The following is a 22,952-nucleotide window of genomic DNA, read 5'->3' on the forward strand; positions in this document are numbered from 1 at the left end:
TGTAATTAAATATGTCCTTTAAATAATAATCAGAGAGAGGGATACATAGTTAAGGATATGTTTCCTAAGCTTCGTTTATTACTGAGAGAGTGAACTATATACCACACTTTTCTCTTTTTCTCCTTTTCTTCTTTTTTAAAAGATTTTATTTGTTTTTAGAGAGAGGGGAAGGGAAGGAAAAAGAGAGGGAGAGAAATATCAATGTGTGGTTGCTTTTGGAGTGCCCCTTACTGGGGAACTGGCCCGTAACCCAAGCAAGCGCTCTGACTGGGAATTGAGCCTGCATCACTTTAGTTTGCAGCCTGACTGGATCCACTGAGTTATACCAGCCAGGGCTCTTCTTTTTTCTTTGTTCTTGTTTTCTTTCTTTAGCTGCCAGGTGCTATCTCTGAGGTCTCTTGAAATTTTCAGTCCTAGAATAAAGACTTCCTCGTACATATAATAAATATGTAGGCTTCTCTTTTAAGAATCTCCCAGGCTTGCTTCTAATCCCTTAGCTCTCTTTATCTCCATGTCTCATCATAATATTTTTGGATGTTCATCCATTGCAGTTAATTCTCTTTTTTCCAAACACCTGCCAAACCTTACTGGATACTAGTATCTTTATTTCACAGAAAAAACTTACGATCAGCAAAGTTAAATATCATGACAAAGGTCAGCTGGTTAGTAAAAGGACTGGAACTAAAACCTTTATCTCCCTGAAAATTAAATTATACTGTCACTCAAAATGTTCTCATTCCTCATTTTCTTTAATACTGATTTAATTATATCTTTTAAAAAATATACAATTTTATAAACTATATTTCAGAATAGTCTTCATCCAGAAAACCCTTCATCCAACTGAACTATGTTCCTCAGTGCACCCCTCTCCAGACTGTACTGGAGCCCATTCTGTCCCAAATTGCCCACGTGGTGACATTGCCACTGCCCTTCTCTTCCTCTCAAGCAGAGCAGTCACTAAAAAGTGAGGGTTTTAGTTTGTTTTCTTCAAGAAAATTATGTAGAACATGCCAGCCTAAAATTCCCAAATTTACCCTCTGATAATTGTTGCACACAACTGAGTATCAGAACTTCAGGATCATTCCCTGCCACATGTTATCAGCAAACATTTACAACTCACATTACAACCTGATGACTCAGGAAATGTATGTTGGGATCTTATTATTTGATGCAGTTTAATAATGTTCTTAATATTTTAACTCCAAAGCTGCACATATCAAACAGAGAATCCTGGATTATCACTCATTCATGCCAATAACTCACATTGAACACAGAGAAGGTAGCTCAGAATAAAACTGGTATCAGATTGTAAATAATTTTAAGAGACAATCCCTCATGCCCTAGTAGGGTGGATCAGATGGTTGGAGCACCATGCCATATACCAACAGGTTGCGGGTCTGATTCCTGGTCAGAGTATATACCAAGATTTCGGGTTCAATCCCTGGCAGGGGCACATATGGGAGGAAACTGATCAATGTTTCTCTCTCTTCCCCTGCACCCCAACTCTCTCTCCCTAAAATCAAGAACATATCCTTGGGTGAAGAAGAAAAAAGAGAGAGATAGATTTCTCATTTAAAGTTCCTTTGTGATACATCTTCCAAGAAAGAAGTTCTGAAATTAGTATCTATTCCCTAATATTAAAGTATAGCTTAAATTTAATATTCATCTCTCATAGGCCCTATTCTTCCTTACTAATGTACTTAGTAATATATCTCTGGTTTGTTTATAACTAAATATGAGATAACTCTCTGAAGTGTTTAAGTGTGAAAGCCTGAAAACTTAATATATATTAATAGTTGCTATTTAAAGGATAAATATTTGTTAACCAAACGGGGCCCTATGATTATGGTTTTAGTTATGAATAGCAGCACAAAAATCCAATGAGATGTACAATACAACCATAATCACAAGTATTTGAAGAACCTGAAGCAGAGTAATTATTTGTTAAACAGTTATAAGAGACAGAATCTATAGCTAAAACATTTAGTTTTTGATACATAAATATATTGACAGAACTGAAATTAAATAATGGACTACATGTTCTTTTCCCTTTTCCTGTCTGTCATTTAAGATCACAGATTGCTCTTTGGTATTTTTTCTTTCATCTAAAAATCCCCATCTTCTTTTTAAGTGGTATTTTGAAGTAAGTTAATTGCATAATCTTTAAAGAAAAAAGAATTTTCTTGGGTAAGACTTTCAATTCTTGGTTTCTCTTTACTAAAAATAATTGGGTTACTTTTTATCTAGTTTACACTTGACTTCAGAGGTTCAGAAGTAGTTCTTTTAATTTAAATCCTATTTGAAATAATTTCCTGTTAAGAGAACAATAAAAAGAAAAATGTGTTCAAGTATTTATTCAAAATTTCCAACAAGAAGAACCAAACCATCTCCCTTTTCTGCTCAGGTGATTCTCTCTTCTGTCTGCACGTGCAATGCACCACCATCTCAATCCCCTGCTGTCATACTGAAATATCTATTTATTCTTAAAGGTTACTTCCATTTTCCATGTTCAGTGTCAGTATGGACTAAGTCCTCTAGTGCATTTCCATTTGAAACATTATTAGAGCTTTAAGTTCACTGAAAGGGTATCATCCCTTTTACCCCTCTTTATGTAACCAGTTGAAAATACAGAATGCAAATCATAGCTGTCAAGGCTAAGTTCCAGACTTTTCAAGGTATTTGTTGTTTGTACGTTCCCTAACTGGTCAACAGACAAACTCTGAAGTTTTATTTTACTTCTTCATAGCTGAAACATTAATTGCCTTCTTATTTTAATCCTTTTCCCTATTCTTTTCTTTCACTAGGATGCTGAAACACTACACAGCAGCCTAAATATTGTCAAAATTTACATCAGTTGAAACAAACATAAGATCTCAAGCTCTTCTTAATGTTTCTTATTTATTACCTAGACAATAAACAAAGGTTTGTTATTTACCAGTTAAGAAATTACATAGTTTGTAATATAAAATTGAGAAATAAAAATACGTATTATTGAAACATAAAAAATCATAAGCTATGACCTGGTACAAATATATCTTTTTTTTAAAAAATGAAGACATATACAAAAATCATTAGGCAAAGTACTCAGCTCACCAAATGCCAGCCGTTGTCATTATTATCATAAAACCATTAAAGTGCATATATCAATATGAAGCACCTTTGAATTTTGTAATTCCAGATTCATAAAAATTGTTCTTTCTTCCTTTGGAATATTCACCTCCTTCATACTTATTCCCTTCAGCCAAAACATATCCATATGTTCTCAGTTTTACCCTACCAGAAGCACAGTACTGAGTTGTATCATATAGTTAATGAAAAAATTTCTTCATAAGTCTCTTTTTGAAGGAAGGGTATTTGACCATATTGAATTTGTTAGGTCAGAAATGTGATTAAAGCAAATACTAAATTACTAATCAGCCCTGTCAATGAAATAAACTGCAAGCAGATTGTCATTTGATATTGCCACAAACAACAATTCATCCATTCAAACAAAAGCACAGAAAGAATGAGTGCATCGCATAACACCTGTTCTATAAACCCAGAAAATTACCTTTGTTCCTCTTGGTATACTAGATATTTCCTTTTTGTATTTCCTTATCCTTTCCTTACTCTATCTAATATCTTATTGTGGCCATAGTTAAGTTTCTTGAACAAAGAGGCCAGTCAATTCCTCATCAAATCTACTAAGGAGAACCAGTTTTGATTCAGATTAACTCTGTATTTTATAAAATGTATAAAAGTAGGAATCTAATTAAATTTGTTCCCTCAGATTACTTTCCAATTGATGTTCTTTCTTTTTTTGAAAGATTTTATTCATCCATTTTTAGAGAGGGAAAGGGGGGAGAAAGAGAGAGAGAGAAACATCAATGTGCAGTTGCTAGGGGTCATGGCCTGCAACCCAGGCATGTGCCCTGACTGGGAATTGAACCTGCAACACTTTGGTTCGCAGCCCACGCTCAATCCACTGAGCTACGCCAGCCAGGGCTGATGTTCTTTATTTCTTGAGTATATTTCCAGCTTGTGACTTTTATAGAGACATTTTAATATAAAGAAATGCATTTTAAAAATTTAACTATGTGGGAAGTCACTAAATTCTGAACAAAGCTCTGTCTCCACTGAGTACAATGAAGAGGACAGCTATCAGGTAAGTTATTACATAATTATTTATGTCTGTTTCTCCCCCTCCCTACCCTTCCCTTTTTTACCACACACGAGGATAATATTTTAAATGTTTATGTTAAATATGAAGTTTGCCTCCTACAATGCATTAATCTTATGTAAGGTTGCAAACACAGTAATATTTATAAGCTTGTTTTCCCATTCTCTATTTTCAAAAAGGAACAAGTGATAAGACTGAAGTTAACAGTGATCAGAGACAGAAAGTCAGATTCTAGTCCTAACTGAAACTTGAACTAACATATATGCCCTTAGCTAGTTCACTCTGTCTATTTAGGCATCAATTTCCTCATTTCTAAAGAGAAAGGTTTGAACATAGTTACACTATTGCCGGCTCTGTTCTAGGGACTCTAACAGCTCTCTCAGGACACAGGAGGGAGGAGGAAAGATGGCGGTTTTTGGTTAGTACTCCTCTTTAGTGCGTTTGACTTTTTCATGTAGAGTTTTGTTGAAGCACTCTGCACACACTGTAGTGCACACACACTGTATAATAAGTAGCTTGCCTTTCCAAGACCCCCTGGTTTCTGTTACAGGTCCCCTTGCCTTCAGAAGACACTCGAAGTGCTCATCAAATAAAAAATTAACTTTCAGGTTCTGAAGGGTTTATTAAATTCTACCTCAAACTTGTCATTTCTTCAATAAATAAATCAAGAACTTTATAATTCATTCATAGTCTTAATTAGTCAAATTGATTAATTATTCAAAATGCTAATCATTCTTAAACTTCTTTCTAGACCTTCACTCAAATCAAAGCTGCTGAATTTGAGTAGAAAACTTAAATATAAGAATCGTACTTACACAAAGGTTTTTCACATTCTGAGAATTAAAAGAAAGTTATACAGTCACACACACACAAACAATGGAACAATAAGCAGGATGGCCTATGCTGAGCCTTTGAGCCCTTACATATCCATGTTTAAGTTGCTTCCTCAGGTATACTCTTTGTTTCAATCACATCACCATAAGCAAATTTTTGTATCATATCTTTATAGTTTGCAGCAGAGTTTTGCATAGAATGGTTCGTGGGAAAATGGTAAATGTGGGTCCAGGAAGTCAAAATTTTATTAATAATAATACAATTAATTTTAATGATACTACCTTTTTACGCTGGGTTAAAATGTTCACTCTAATAAAAACAAATGGCAGATACAATTCCAGGCACCTTATAGTCAGCATCTGTACATCGAACTATACCACTGTCATGCTATTCTTACTGCCACACACAATCAATTAAAAAATATAGTTTATTGACCAGACCCTTGCCCTTCTTTCCCCCTTAGGAATGTGTACAAAGGACCCATGGTAATGGATAACAGAGTGAGGACTGACTGACAAGACTGGGGGGTGGGTGGGCAGGGGAGAGCAATGGGGGGAAATTTGGGACAGCTGTAATTGAACAATAATAATATGTATTATATATACATATATATATATATGTGTGTGTGTGTGTGTGTGTATATATATATATAGTTTCACTTAAGAATTTCCTTGATACAGTTCTAAAAATTGTTAACTGTAGTAAATATCAATAGTTGAGATATATTTGATATCTGTGCAGTGAAATTTGAAGCATGCCAACAAACAAACATGCAACACCACTTCCACTGCACACCAATGTGATGGTTACCTCAAGGAAAAGTATATGGGCAGTTTTTTTAGTAATAACCTGAACTCTTTTTCATGAAAGACAATATTTAATGGAAAGAATGACTAACAAACTATAATTATTAGATTTATGTATTTGGCAAATGGTTTATGTCAAAATGAGTAGGATGAGACTTTAATGTTATAAAAACACAAGTTTTTTAGAAATTATAAAATTATAAAATTCAAACTATCAAGCAAAACTGTGAGCTTTGGAAACTTTGTGTTCAGCTTGAATTTGACTGTTTCCCCAAATTTTTCTAGTCAAACTCTTCTAGTGATGTCATAGGCAAATTTTATTTGGTGCTGTTGTATAGTAAACTCTGCCACCAGGTGGGAGATCTGCATAACTCAGTGAACTCATATCTTACCAGTGACCAATGATGAGATTAGGAAGTCATGCACAGGTAAAAGATGCTGTCAAAGTAAAATAGGAACAACTTGATTTTAATGTAGCAGAGTGTTAATATTTTCTAACATGGTTTCAGATTAAAAATTACAACTAACTTTTGAGAATCTAACACCTGTATGGTTTTAAGGAAGTATTAAGAAAGGGCATCCACAATTATTTGAAAAAACATATTAAAATACATCTTACATTTTTAACTACATATTTTACTACATACACATTTTAACTACATATTAACTACATACACATTTTTAACTACATAAGGCAAGAATTCCTTCATATAATACTTCAACTAAAACAATCTATTATGAAACAGTTAACACAGGAGCATGTATGAGAATGCTGATGTCTCCCATTCAGTCAGACATTAAACAGTTGTGCAAAAATGTAAAATTATGACATTATTTTCATTAACTTCTTTTTATTTTGGAAAACATAGTTTTTTTTGTTATATGTTATGTATATTTACACATGATTGTTTTATTATTGCCATTCCAAATGAATTAATAAACACTTTAGAAAAAGTCTCAGAAATTATTATTTTTAATTTCTAACCAAGTAAATATTAATGTATATAATTCAAATCCCCCTCAAATCATTTTTGGGTCCTCAATAATTTGTTACAGTGCCTCATGTTAGGGTCTGCTGTGCAATGCTTCATGATGTATTGTATTGTTTACCAACATTTCAAACAGCTAAGTTTATAGTGAATATTATTCTAGGTCTATAATGATGAAGACTCTGTGTTTGGTTTGGTAACATCATAAGATTAAAAGGTCATACTCCATTATATTATTATTAAGTTCATCATTAAGAACTTACACAAAATATTTCCCTGAGACTCTAATTTTTAATACAATAGTGAATAACTGGATAATTTTTCAATGGTCAATATTTACTAGTAGTAACTACCATGCAAGGTATAATAAGCATAGGGAATTTCAATGACAGTGAAAATATAAGTCCTATGCTTGAGAACTTAAAATACAATGAAGGACTCAATTTGATCACAAAAGAGAGAAGGCAGTATACAGTTTGTAACAGAATGCTATCAGTGAAAATGAGGAGCAGGCAACTACGTGAGTGGCCATTTCCACACAGAAACATCAAAAAGTCAATTAAAACTCTCAGAATAAACTTTTTCGAAACTCTGGAAAACAGACAAAAGTGTACAATAGAATAAACAATGAAACAAAAAAAATCAACTTAAAAACAGTAGAAAAAGCTTTAAAGAATTTTTATTTATTACTCCAATAACCTTCATGGTACAGTGGTGAGTTTTATGCCAGCAACCTGAATTCAGATTATGGGATCCTGGTTCCTGCTTTCTGGAGGAAACAGAGCATATATTATTTTCAAAGAATTGTGTTCGCATGGCCCAAACTGTCTGGGGGATGTCAAGGAACTGGCACAAGTTACTAATCTTGGTTACACATGAATCAGGACAGTCAGGAAGGAAAAGTAATGGGTATTCAAAAAAACTGTAAAGCAAATAATAAAAGTCTTATGAGGAAAAATATAAAGTTATGGCATAAAATAGAGCACACAGCTTGAGAGAAAGAGGTGAGAAAATTTTTTCTTTGGGAAATTAGACATTCAAAATTCTAATATATATTAGGGAACTTAGGAAGCCACATGCATGTCCAGAGAAAGATGCATGCTGATAAAAGACCTGAGGGAACAATGGCTGAATGCCAGGCTTAACTCTCTGCTCAGTAAAAGCAGAACACAAAGGCAAAGGCAGAATTATAAATAACCTGGTTAAGTGTTGACTAAGCATCCCAGCACACAACTAACCTGAAAAGAATGTGTTTGTTTCCTATTTTTCCTTGTTGTTTTGTTTTTCCTTTGCCTTTTTCCTCCCTCTTTTTTTACCCCTAGCATTCAGAGAATTAATCATTTTTTTTGAAAAAAGCAGCTGAATACAATCTAAAGGATCACAGACTTTGGAGACCACATGGGAAAAGAATATTTGCTTTCCAAAATATGCCAGTAAACTCAACTATACAAACAAAACAAAAATACATATAGCCTACAGTGAGGAACTAAAACACACTCTGAAGAGATGGAAAAATCCAATTTTCAGGGTTACCACATAATATGTGCATGTACCTATATGTACAGTTTTCAGCCAAAAATTAAAAACTTGCCAAAAATCCAAAAAGTTGATCCATTCACAAAAGAGACTAACAGAACTGACCCTGAGGACACACAGAAAATTTATTTATTAGACAAAAACTTGGAATCCATTTTCTCAAATATACTCAAATAGCTAAAACATGAACAAAGAACTAAATGAAAAGAATGTATGAAAAAATAGATAACATTATTAAAGAGATAAAAATTATCCTTTTTAACCCCATATATATTCTGGAGCTGAAATGTATAATAATGGAAATAAAACCTAACTAGAGTACTTAAGTAATGCATTTGAACAGACAGAAGAAATAATCAATGGACAGGTCAATTTAAATTATCTGGCAGCAAAAAAACAAAAACAATGGAGCAAATAAACAGAGCTTTGGAGAAATATCAAGTATATCAACATAAGAGTAATGCAAATTCAAAGAGGAAAAAAAAAGACAGAAGGGGCATAAGAAAAGTTTGTATAAATAATGACCAAATACCTGCCATATGTGATAAAAGACATGAATCCCTGTGTTCAGGAATCTCAAAAAAATACAAAAAGAATAAACACAGAGAGATCCATACTGAGACACATTATAATCTAATTGCTAAAAGCTAAGGACATATATACAATCTTGAAAGCAGCAAGACATAATCAGTTTCACCCATACCAGGAATTCTCAATAGGTTTAACAGCAGATTTCTTAACAAAAGTATGAGGCCGGAAGTAAATAAGGCATGAATTTTATTTTAAAGTGATGAAAGAAGAAAAGTGAAAAATTTTATAGCTGGCAAATCTATCCTTCACAAATGAGGGACCAACTAGAATCTTCCCAGATAAAAAAAGTGGAGGGGGTTTATTACAGAATAATGTGTCTGTTTTCCAAGAAATGTCAGAGTCAGGATGAAGTAAAAGAACATTAGACAGTAACTTAAAGCAATGTGAAAAAATCAAGAATTTTATAAAAGACTACTACATGGGTAAGTATAAAAGCCAATGTTACTATTAATTTGGTTCATAACTCCTTATATTTCCCATATGATTTAAAAGGCAAAGGCATAAAGAAATAATTATAAATCTATGTTAAATGTGCACAGCCATCCAAAACTTATGGGATACAGTAAAAGCATTACTCAAAGAGACATTTGTAGCTTTAAACATCTCCATTAAAAAAAGAAAGATTTCAAATCAATGTCCTAAGCTTACACATAAAAAGGTAAATAAAAAAGCAATGAAGTAAAATCTAAAAGAACAAAGAAAATAATAAAGATAGAGTGATAATAAATAGAGTGATGATTAATGAAATGGAGAATAGAAAACAATAGAGAGAACAAGATAAAAAGGTTCTATAAAAAGATCAACAAAATTCACAAGCTTGTTGCTAAGATAAAAATGAAAGAGATGCAGTCAGATATGAAACTAGAAGCATTACTAAAAAAATCTTACAGAAATACAATGGACTTTTTAAAATATTTTATTTACTTATTTGTAGACAGAGGGGAAGGGAGAGAGAAAGAGAGGGAGAAAAACATTAATGTGTGGTTGCCTCTTGCACACCCCCTACTGGGGACTTTGCCCACAACCCAGGCATATGCCCTGACTGGGAATTGAACCAGCAACCCTTTGGTTCACAGGCCGACAATCAATCCACTGAGCCACAACAGCCAGGGCAGAAATACAATAGATTTTGAGAGAAGATTATGAACAACTCTATCCCTACAAATTAGACGACCTAGTAAAATGGGCACATTTTGAGAAATGAACAAACTACCAAACCAACTATAGAGGAAATAGAAAATCTGAACAGACATATAACAAGAAATTAGATCATTAAAAAAACCTTCCAAAACATCAACAAACATTCATGAGTAGATGATTGTACTTTTAAATTCTATCAAGTATATAAAGAAGAACTAACACTAATCTTTCTCAAATTCTTCCAAAAACAAGAGCTGATAATACTTAATAAACTCTACTAATTTAAAAATTATCCTGATCCAAATCTAGATAAAGACAAAAATGAAAAAAATATTAATTTTCCTTATGAATATGGATTCAAAACTCAATGAAATATTAGCAGAGAATCTCTGAATATTTTTAAATTATCACACCAAATTTTTCAGGATATGAAAAAGATTATCTGCCATTAACAAGAGCACTTTTCTACAGGAATGTAAGGGTAACTCAGCAAAAGAAAATCAACCAATGTACCAATACAATAGAAGAAAGAGAAAAGACACATGATCATTGCATTTGCTAAAACACATGTGAGAAAATGCATCAGACTTTTTTTTTACGACATTCAAAAACCTGGGATGAAAAGGAAATTTCCTTGATATAATTTAGAGCATTTACTGTAAAAAATTACAGTTAAGATGACTATCATTTATGAAAGACTAAAAGCTTTCATCTTGTGATCATGAACAAGACAATGATGCCTACTTTCACCATTTCTATTCAATATTTTATTGGAAATTCTAGTCAGAACAATTAGGCAAGAAAAAGAAATAAACTGGAAATAAAGACTTGAAACTATCTTTATTCAGATAAGCAGTATTCTCTCTGTACAGAAGAGTCCAAATAATCTACAAAAACCTACTACGATGTATCTAGTAAGTAAATTTAGCACAGTTAAGTGTACACACTCAACACCCAAAATTCTGCTGTATTTCTATATGCCAGTAGTGAGCAATCAAAAAAGATATTTAGGAATCAATTTTATTTACAGTGGCATTCAAAAGAATAAAATAATTAGGAATAAATTTAACCAAGGAAGTAAAGACTCTTATACTTGAATATACAAACATTACTGAAATGTCACAATGTGGATGAACCTCTAAAACATTACGCTAAGTGAAAGAAGTCAGACCCAAATGTCACATATCACTTAATCCTATCTGTATCAAATATTCACAGTAGGTGAATCTGTACAGAGAGGAGACTTGTAGTTGTCAGGAGCTGAGGGAAGGGGAAAACTGGGAGTAACTGCTAATGGGCTTCCTATTGGCTGAAGGAAGGGGAAAACTGGGAGTAACCACTAATGGGCTTCCTATTGGGATGATGAAAATGTTTTGGAGATAATAGAGGTGGTAGTTGCACACAGAGGAAATGTACTAAATGCCACTGAATTGTTTACTTTAAAATGGATAATTTCATGATATATGAATTTCATTTTAATAAAATTGTTATTGGCACCATGCTGATAACAGAAAACAAAGATAATGAATATAATGAGAACTAAGTTCTAATTTGAGTAATTAGAACTTCTGAATGCTGAATTGTGATACATAAAATAGTAAATTCATTGGCCTTGTTCCCCTAATATTATATAATTATAGAGGATGCCCCAGAAAAAGCAAAGTGAGCTGCAAGTCTAGGATCAGAGATATTCTACATCCCAAGCAAAAGCTAAACTGTGATGCACAGAGTTAGGCACATTTTCCGTGTAAGTAGGTGTGTTTCCCAAGGCTAGTTTCACTGATTCCAGTTTTTAGAAAAAAACTGAGTTCAAATGAGTTTGCTCATTTGAACTTTACAATCACTTGAATAATCTTAGACTAAGAGAAGAACTGTGGAAAAACAGATCATAATATTGTGTTTTTTCAGCATTTTTTAAATTTTCCAGAAAAAAGGAGCTACCACAGAAGTCAAAGTGCCAGGGTGTCTCCCATGTTGGCTAAGATGGCCGAGAAGGAGGTTCTTGCACTGAGTGCATCCAAAGCTACCAAGATAAATGGATGGGACTCCAGCCACCAAAAGTTAGCAAGGTAATTGGATAGAAAAAAAAAAAGCCCTCCCCTCTCTATCCCTATAAGAACCACGGGCTTGAGCAGGAAGGAGAGATGCTTTGGGGGGGGCGGGTCTTTGAGGCACTTAAATGATCCTCTTTCCTTTTGCACCAACACCTACCTTTCTCACAAGCTCAGAAGTTCAGGTGTCAGTGTGGCAGGCAGCCAAACCTGCGTTTTTGGTTGCAAAGGCAGAAAATGGCATATTATTTAGTTAAAATTGTTGTTTATCTAAGGGTATTTTTGTTTGTTTTACAGATAGTGTCTCTTCTTGTATTTTATAAACAAACTCTGGAATGGAGTTTCTAAGTTATAGTTCAAAGCCAAAGAACTGGATGTTAAAATCTCTGGCAAATAACTGTATATGAAAATATCCCATTCCACAAACATGGGGGCAAATGTATGTTAAAAAACACATTTTCTCCCATGAAAATGTAACTTCTCCTTTTAAGGAAATTTTGCCTCTCAAAGATTAGATTACCTTGTTTCCCCATTACTAGAGGCCAAGCTATCATATTTCTTTTTTTTTTTTTACTTATTTTTTTGTTGTTCAAGTGTAGTTGTGTGCATTTAACCCACACCACTCCAGGGTAAATAAAAAATATGACAATAATTAAAGTAAAATGACAAGTAATTTTTATACAATTTGATATAGGAAAAATGTATACTTATATTTTATCATGGACATTTGTTGTCTCACTCAAAAATATGATAGCTGGAATAAAAATTCATATAGAATTTTTAGGCATAGTTTTCAATTTCCCATTCTTGTCATTTCCTCCCAGTTAATCTCTTGTCTACCCTGGCTTAATTCCTTTTCTTCTGTTAATTCCCTTTAAGAAATATACAGAATTAATTCACTCATTTAGAGGAAAATAATAGGCAAAATAAATCAGAGCTAATTTTGTTTTTTTAATGAAATGTTTCGTGCCCATAATTTCCTTTGTTGTAATCATGCATCTTGACCTATATTTCAGAAGTCAAGACACATGCTAAAGCCAAAAGAGCCTGGGGCAGTGACCCAGCTTCTGTGTTCCAGTTGTGTGACAGGCAATGTACTATAACTGTAAGATTCAACTGAGTAACACAGATTATGAATAAAGTAATAATAGCTATTCATATTCCTGGTGTGAGGATAAATAAAACAGTAAAAAATATCATTTGGTATAAAATCTGGCATGTGATACATAGTTAATCAATAAATGTTACTCATTAAAACAGGTTCTCTTCTCTAAACACTTTATAATGTAAACTAAATCTATTTTTTATCTGATTGGAGAATATAAAAAATGAGAATAAATAAGGAATTCAAAGCTGAGTAATAATTGAAATGTAACTGTAAAGCAAAGACAAAAAACCTACTCTTTCTTTATTAATGCCAGAAAAATTATTTTTCATTCAGAGATAAATCTATTAGAAAAGTAACAACAATGAATGTTATCTGGGGAAACCATTAGAATCTGTCATCATTTCTCTTTGGCAGCCTGCATATGTCTGGCTAATGCCATAGTCAAATGTGTTCATCTGTGCTGTTCTTGGAAAAACAAGCAGAGACTATTTAGCTATGTCTATCAATGCAACATGCCTCATTTTTTAATTTAACAAAATAAACAATATGCATCTTGGTTGATGTTGATGTTTATAAGTGAGTAGTACAAATCTCACAATCTATAAAATATTTTCCTTTCATAAAAGGATAATGGGATAATTTAATTGTTACTTTGGCATTTTAAAACACAGGTCAGATACTTAAATGACACCTCTTAAATTACAGCTGCCAAGAGATTGCTTGTAATGTAATATAACATGACATTTTAAGTAACCATAACCAGGAGCTGTTATTTTGGTAAAACATATTAGTAACTGGAACAAATGCATTTTGAGTTCCTGCATACCAGTAACAAATCAGCTGTCACCAGTCTAATAAAGTATTTTATTTTACCAACTGCTTTCTGGAAAATTATCTCTTTTCTATAAATGTTTACAGATTAATCTTTTTTAAGCCTCGTGAAAAATCTGGGATCTAAGACAATAGGAATAGAGAATTCTTCACTTCAAATTCACATTTGCAGACACACATTTAGGAGAGGACATGAACTGCAGTCAGTCTGATATCAAGGTCAGCTAAATCACTTTCTCTGCCATACTTTCTCCACAAACTAGCCACCTAAGTCATTTAGATTTTCCAGGCCTTAGCTCTATTATCTAGAAAAGTATAATTTTTTAGATAGGTGTTTTAGAAAGAGAATTCTGTACTCTCTTTACAAATATAGATACCATATTTTTCAGACTATAAAATGCAACATTTACCACCCCCCTCCAAATTTGGGAAGAATAATGGTTGTTAATGCTGTTGTTGAGTTCTGTTTACATTTACATTGGTGAAATTCTATGTTATTTATGTTATTAAATATTTACCACATTTTTTGCTTCAATTTTTTTTTCTATTTTCCTCCTCTAAAACACTTAGGTGCGTCTTATGGTCCGAAAAATACAGGTAAGGTTTTTTTTTTGTTTTTTTTTTTTTAAGGCATACATCCTTAAATGTTAACTTCTAGGGGTTTTTTTTTGTTTATTTTTCTGGATAGAATTGGCTAAATGTCCCTAGTTCCATCCACTTCATTAGTTCTAAATCTTGGCTCAAATGAACTCTTTGAGCATAATTTCATGGATCAAATCCTTAACTCACATAAAGATTTACTTAGACAATATCATAGTAGCAATCTCAACCAATGTAAACCCTTTTCCAAAATAGCATCTGAACCTTGAGCAAAATTATCACTATTACGGATATTTCTAAAAGTGAAAATAAAGGCATTTATATAGTGAAACTGAATGATCCTTATTCAATTCTTGTTTGACTATGATCATGCAGGATTCTCATGGCTTATACATGAAAGCTTTGCTTATTTTGTATACTGATAAACTTGTAAACACCAACCCAGAATTGTCACCTAGAAAGGAGAGTGAAAGAATGAGAAATTGCCTAAAGCAAGAGCTAGAACTAATGATAACAATTTCACTGCTTTACAACTTTGCTTTTAGTCAGCCATGACAGTAAATTAACCTGATGACTTTGCTTTGACACTGACTGATCACACACATCAATCAAAGGGCAGCAGGCCACTGTTGCTGAAGAACTGGTGGAATATGAGATTCCCCTGTGGCTATTTCAATATGGCAATGAAATGGAAGATTGTGATCTATACTCTCTATCAAATACTTTGTCACTCATAAAAGAAACATCTTTCTTCTCAAGCAGGTACAACTAGGTAGCTGTATTGTGCACAAACTGTTTCCTGACCATGTTCATTCTCATTCTACATATTAAATACAAGTATAAGACTAAAAAGTAAATGCATAGCTGCCTAAGATTTGTCTCTAACTCTGGCTTCTGTGGCTCAGTTGGTTGGAGTATTGCCCTACAGACATAAGACTGGTTTCCACAAATTTTAGCATAAAAGTGCTCTCATATATTTGTAGACTATAATTCTTGATCTCATATGTGTATGTTATGAAAATAAATTCAGGTACTCTGTGTTCTTTAAACAAATTCAATACAAACAAAAATGGGCTTGATCAATACATTTAAAAATGTCTGTTTTTTTAATCAGAAAAACATAGAGTGAAAAATTTGTTCCTTTCAGAAATAGACACTTATTAAAGAAATACCTGAATGGTTAACCCAGTCTTCAAAAATAATTAGGACTTCTCCTCACAAGTCAGGGAAGTTACAGACAAATTAAGACAGCCATGTCAAATTACTTCTGTAATAAAATTGGCAATCAAACCAAAATTACAATGAACATGTGTTTTCTGGTTATAGGCTTGCATTCCTTAGCACTTACCTGCAAAATGTGATGCTATTTTGGGCAAAATAGTTTCTAAATCATGTCTTAGACTAGGTAACTTCTTGTATGCTTTCCTCACCACCCCCAAACAAAATAAAATGAAACAAAACTAAACTAAACTAAACTAAATACATTTTCAAGGAATAAGAGGCTTAACTAAAGAGCTCACCAGATTTATTTGTTGCTGTATGTGTTATTAAACAAGCCAGTATTATTGCTGTTCTTGTTGTTATTATATTAGATCACCAACATTAGAGCTGTAATCAGCTTTCAGAGATCACTTCCCATCCTGGAAAGCAAAGATGCCCTTTTCTTCAACAAAAAAAGTTGAGGTCAAAGGTGGTGACTAATTTGCCCAAGGTCATATAGCTATAAAATACATATGAATTTCTGACCTCCATCCTTTACTGGAAGGATTGTTCTAGAGTCAGCATTTTTTCCTGAGGGCTAGTTATTTTTTACCTTGCTGAATAATTTCAGAATCAGAAATTTCCTTTCCTAATATGAATTCCCCTTCCTGGTTGAAAGTTTCCACCTGCTGAGCTTGGGAACATATTGGTAGGCAAAAGGTAAATAAGAAGAGAGAGGGGAGGTGTGGTATATTACCTATCCAGTTGGAAGTTTTCTCTGGTGTATCTATCCTAGCACAACTGAGGGAATTAAACCTGTGGGCAAGCAGAGGAAGGCTTGGTGCAATCAGAGTGCTAAAGTCTGAGTGCAGACAAGCACAGGCACAAATGCTAAATCAAAAGTATACAGTAATGGTCTTGATGCACATTCCAGTCCTCAGAACTACAGGTTAAACAAACTCAATTTTTTATTCCTTTCTAATTCAATAACTTAAGTGTGACTCCAGGCTTATGACTCAAGTCTTGAGTCACAAACTGTTAGGGTTCCTGCCTTATATTTCCCTCTGATACATTTGGTTTGAGCCCTTCATAAAGGTCGTGTAACTGGGCCAATATATATTTGTTCATAACTCAAGCATATTTCTAACCACTTTCACTACACCAATCCACTTCAATTTTCTAATCTTCCAGATCCCCAGTGACACTGAGTTTATAAACAGAGAGTATAGAACACAAGTTATCTGCTTCCTATAACAATACATTTTCCACTCCAGCATACTGACTTCTATGTTTTTCACTTCATAATATCCCTGCCAAAATTAATAGTGAAACCTAAAGACTTTTAGAAGTGGTATGTGAAATGCACTTAGTAAACTGTAACTCTTTCCACTTCTATTTATATAATTAACCTAATATGAAATTAAGCCCTGAGGTTGGGGATACATTGGCTGCTGTGTGTTTGTGTAGTTGAGAAAGAAGAGAATTGGAAGTCAAAGATATAAAGTAAGGGGGTATCAGCCAACTACCATAACACCTAGAAAGTTGTAAGAATCCCATAATTATCTACTGATTAAGGAATAAATGAATGAACAAAGAGACAACTGAAAGACTGACTCCAGATTTTTACCTGTCATAATGTAACATGAAATCACAGATGATCTATATTCCTGAGAGACTTTATACCTTTATTTGGAAATCTCCCTCATGAATACAGTGCTTGGCATTGTGTCTAATGGTCAATAAGTTCTGAATAGTAGCAGTTTTAAGAGGGATAGCAGCAGCAACACTAGACACTATACTAAACACTTGAAGTTTATTATTATATTTATTCCTCATAACAATACTGTAAAGTTGGCAATATATATTATACCCATAATACAGATGAGTGAAGTAAAAGACAAGGCCAAATAACTGGCAAGTTTCCAAAGTCAGTAAATCATAGAACTCAAACAGAGGTGTGAGTCTTGCCTGAGTCCTTCCTTTGATAAATGAATAAGTGTATGGCAAACTGAGTGCAACAATACTGTGTTTTCATATGGGAGCACCCTGAAAAGGGTTGAACAGAGGAAGTTTAATTTAGCAAATGGCCAACTCTGTAAGGTTTCTGTAATACCAACATGCAAGAACCCCAAGGTATCAGTATGGCCTCAGAGAATAACAAGAAAATCTGAGAAAGAATCACCAGGAAAAGTTATAGAATCAGGATGGAAGCTTAAGAGAAACACACAGGAATCATGGCACTAATTTCCTCCAGGTGGAGGAAATAACCATCACCTATAGAAAGCAGTAACTCTGAGTCATTCATTTTTTTAATAATTATGCCAGGCCCTGGCTGGCGTAGATCAGTGGATTGAGCACGGGCTGTGAACCAAAGTGTCACAGGTTTGATTCCCAGTCAGGGCAAATGTCTGGGTTGCATGCCAAGGTCCCCAGCAACCGCACATTGATGTTTCTCTCTCTTTCTCTCTCCCTTCCCTCTCTAAAAATAAATAAATAAAATCTTTTTAAAAATTATGCCAAAATTCTTAGTTTTAAGTGAAACACTATTCTGAACATGAGCTCATTTTTCATTAACAAAAATTCTTGGCATTTTGAAGCAACTTAGACCCATCATGTTGCTCAACTGCACTGTAACTGCAGGAGTACAAATAAGGCAATTATAGGAGAGTTCCTAAAGAAAATGCTGGATGTGCCAGCTCTTACCAAGAAATTTTTCCATTCTCTTTTTAAATTATTTTTCTTCCCTTTTGTTCCCTCCTAACTCTCTTAATTTCTCAATATCTTATGTTAAATAACAACAACAAACTGTATTTTTGAGGAGTTATATATTTCAAGTCTATAGTTTGACAAAAATGGCATATTTCACAAAGTACCACATTGAAACAATTGATATTGCCATTTGTATAATTGGCCATCATAAATAGTTGACTAAATGACTCTGAAGTAGATCTATTGTTAATCATATTTTGTAGTTAAGGAAACAAGTTAATGAACTCCAAAATAACCAGCTGGGACTACATAATACAAACATGATATAACAGAACAGAAACACATTCAACAATAGGCTACAACTTCACAATACCAGTTGAGTTTTGAGCCAACTCAGTCTTATCCCAGAAATGACTATATTTTATAATTCTGAGTTGTATATGGGTGTCCAATCTTCATGGAACCTAGTGGGTGGGTATAGCAGCATGCCAAGTTTATTGGTTCCTAGTAGGCAGTTTGGGGAGTTTAAAAAGTGAGCAGACTTTCTCTGCCTTCCATATTAGCACCTGCTAAATAGTGCTGAAACTTCCATGTACTGAAATAATCCCCATATAAGAACTGAGCCTACTGAAAATTTGTATATTTATGTTAAGCACTGCAAACTAAAGCACATAGTCCAAATATCATTGTGCAGGCAATTTGGAGTTGTTCTTCACATAGAGAGAAACTTAGAATGTAAACAGTACAGGACAAGAAAGGAAAAGGAGAAAAAACATTTAGTGACTTAGCTCATTCTCTTTTGATCTAAACCTTTTTGTCCCTCAAAGCCTCCTTACCACTGTCACTATAATTGGTACATCAACTACATATGGGAACCTTCAGACCCCACTCTTATCTTCAAACCACAATAAAGTCAAATGTACCCTGAATTTATTAAACTAGCAAAGATAAATTTCTAAGTAGCAATGGAGACCAAAGATCTCCTTGATATTCTCACTGTTCATTTCAGCTTCCCCGAAATATTTTGCATGATATTTAAATAAAATTACTGTGTCATTTGCAAAATGTTTGGTTATACATTTTTTATTCCAACCAACGCTAATGCACCCTAAGATATCACATATGGCTACCCTCTTAAGGCATTAGAATGTGAAATTATCATCCACAATACCATCATAAGAGAGGAATAAAGACCAATTACCTGGGGTTAAGAGGATGACTGACATAGTGATGAGTGAACATACAACTAAAATCACCAGCAGGGCAATAGCAATTCCCTTCCAGTTTCTCTGTGGAGGGCTGTTACTTCCCAGTTCCTACCGAGATAGAAAAAAAAGTTCCATAATTATAAATGCTCCAGGAGAAATGTATTCATAAAGAAATGATTCCGTGCATGATACAATCACAGTTTGAATGCTGATTAGAATCCTTTTCCTCTTCAGTACCTCATTTAATTATGCAAAGGTGCATGCATTATAAATGGCTATCTTTTGGGGGGCAATCTTATTTCTCTAAGAGAGAAACTAGGAGAGCTTTAGTCCTATCATCCCAAATGTAGGGGATTTTAAATGCATTGACTATAAACATGAGAATGGCAGCTAAAATACTCTAAAAAATAATTATGGAAATAAACTGTGTCCATTTACATCTTTTTCTTGTAACAATAGAACTTAAAATAAAGATTTAAATACAAATACTCCCAAAGCACTACAGACTACATTTCTAACTGGATGGGGGAAAAAAGATGAAAGATAGGGAATCCATTCAAAACACCACCACTGCAGAGCAGTGCACAGTTGTCCACACAACAGGGCCTTTTAAACAGCTCCCCCACCACTCATAAAAATCAACAGGGTGTAGTAACTAAATTAAATGAGTGCTTCTATATCAATGTTTAGCAGCATCCTCTCCCTGGGAAGCGTGCATGATATTGTCAGGGAGTTAAGATGGATGGGAAAGGATAAACTTGAGATCTCTCACAAAGCACAGAGTAAAGCTCTTCATTTTCAGATGATCTACTTTCTTGACTAGAAATGTGCAAACATAATTCACCAAAGCACAGCACAGACCACACTGGTTTGAAATGTATGCTGGATTTTCTTTGCAATAACATTTATAAAAACAGGGAGCTTCCTGTTTCTTCTTACTCCATCCCCCAACATCTTTCCCTTCTTCTCCAATAGAACCTTCTTTATTCAGAAATATTTAAGTGATTTGAGAAAAAATAAACAAAATATAAAGTTCACTGTGTGTGCATAAATCATTCAAGGAGCCAAAGAGCAGCCATGATTTAAACAAAGATAAATAGTATAGAAAACATTTAATAAGCTATAAATGAGTTCCTGTGACTCACAGATTAAAAAGCATTGAAGCCAATTTTCATATAGTGAAGTTGGCATTTACTCCTGCTATAAACACTTTGGACTTGAATTAGGCTCTAAGTAAATTCAAGAAGATAATCTATGTAGGAGGTATTTTGTTCTTGTTTGTTTTACCCCATCTGAGATTAACCACTTTCACTTTTTCTTTCAGTCTAATGACCCAAATCCAACAAAAGGCAATTCCACTTTTTAAAATGACAGGCTTTACACTTCTTTTTCATGCTTCTAAATGCCTATAATTCAACATCTGTATTCTTCTTGTATTTTGCTTAGAATTTCAATTCATATTTTCCACATAAATCAAGAGAGTAGGTCCTAAAATCATCAGTGTCAGAGTAACAACGTCAAGACAAGAAATAGTTGGATTAAGACCATAAACCCACCATTTTCTGGAATTCAATGTTACTACAGTTTTCTAGGTGTGATGTGAAGTTACTCTTCTATATAAAAGCTCTACTTCAAGACTACTTGGGGGTCAGAGTGACAGAGTAGAGAGATCAATGCTGCAAATCAAAGCCTAGGATGGTCAAAAAGTTCTGAAACACTCTAATGAAAGAAGGGACAGCAAATAGGAAGTGGTTGTGGGCCACAAATCATAAACTTGTTTGCATTTGTTGCCTGAAAGGGAAGTGAGCCAAGTAACATCACTTCTCAATGTAAGGAAGAGATTAAGAAAGGGTAACTGACTTCTCAGTTTAGTAAAAGAATTAAGAGTAAACAAGAATTTAAATAAACTAATTCTGACTTGATTTACTGTCACTTAAATTTAATGCAAATTGTTAGAGAAATGGCTTCAGATTTTGTTTTGTTTTGTGTTTCAATATGATGTAATCACCATGTGCTGTCCTATATTGTCTAAGACTAACAATAGCTTCAATATCTTACTATGTGTATTTATTATACTGAGTACTTCATATTCATAATCTCATATAATCCTCATAAAGATCAGGGGAAATTACTATTAATTTGACAGATTTACAAATGAAAAAAATGAGATTTAAAAAGATATTTTAAAACAATCCACTCACTGATAATAAGTGGAGATATCAGGGCCCAGACCATAAGCTGGGCTTCAGAGGACATATCCTTAACCATTGTACTATGCTGCTCTAAAAGTAAATATTTCTAGGATAAATTCATGAATCAATCAATACATCAATGAATCAAGGAATGATTGGTGCCCCAACATAATAATAGTTGCACTTTAATACTTTTTCTTTAAGAAATCCATAGTTATATAAAAGCTTTCCTGAATTCTGTAATGCTTTCAAATACATTTGTTTTCCTTGTCACAGCAAACTGAGAAAATACACCATTTTTAAAGTAATAAAACATATGTCACTGATAATTTTTTCTTCTTAGAAGGAACACATAAGAATATGCAGCTGCTCTGAAGTGACTCATCAATGCCCAGGGTGCCTATGCACCCCTGTTCAGGAACAAGCAGACTTAATGAACACCTACTGTAATTCTCCCCTGTCTGTCCACCACACATCCTATTACCTAATTTCCCTCCATCCCACCCTTTTCATGTGCATCCAATTATAGACATTGTCAGCATCCAACATCCTGCTCAAATGTCTCTTCTTTGGGGAATTTTCCCTAATTATGAAGGCCAGATATGATTTTCCTTCCACTAGGAAAACAATGCATGAAATACATTGTATCAACAGGTTATATCTGGTCCTCAATAGAGATGAGATGGCAAATATTTTTGTTAATTTTTCAAGCCTCAGATTCTTTAAAAAATGTTAACTGTAATACTAATGATAATTATTCTAAAATCTTACAAGAATTAAAACAAATTATTTAAAGAAAATTCTTACTTAAATGTACAAGAAAGTTCACACTAAGTGTACTGCTTGGGATGTTCTCCCTCCACACCCTCGCATTCATTGTCCAAGTCTCATCTCAAACACTCCTTCCACAGGAAACCTTACCTGACCATCTCCTCTCTAAAACAACATAACATATCCCCTACTATTCCCTTCACTCAGCTAAAATTTTCTTCATAAAG

At 33.7% G+C, this 22,952-nt stretch overlaps 1 protein-coding gene across 4 annotated transcripts in view; it reads right to left on the minus strand.

Moving 5' to 3' along the window:
* The window catches only part of DPP10 (dipeptidyl peptidase like 10), a 715,620-nt gene that overhangs the window by 522,520 nt on the left and 170,148 nt on the right, over positions 1-22,952 (minus strand). For 3 of the 4 annotated variants that reach the window (XM_045826271.1, XM_045826270.1, XM_045826272.1), the window contains exon 2: positions 19,756-19,870. In XM_045826271.1, the coding sequence (XP_045682227.1) occupies positions 19,756-19,870 (115 nt within the window). Of the gene's footprint in view, positions 1-19,755; positions 19,871-22,952 lie in introns of those variants that run through there. The other variant, XM_045826273.1, reaches the window with a different exon arrangement.

This window comes from Phyllostomus hastatus, unplaced genomic scaffold (genome assembly GCF_019186645.2).
Source record: "Phyllostomus hastatus isolate PE091 unplaced genomic scaffold, TTU_PhHast_1.1 phas_scaffold_60, whole genome shotgun sequence".
Taxonomy (NCBI): domain Eukaryota; kingdom Metazoa; phylum Chordata; class Mammalia; order Chiroptera; family Phyllostomidae; genus Phyllostomus; species Phyllostomus hastatus.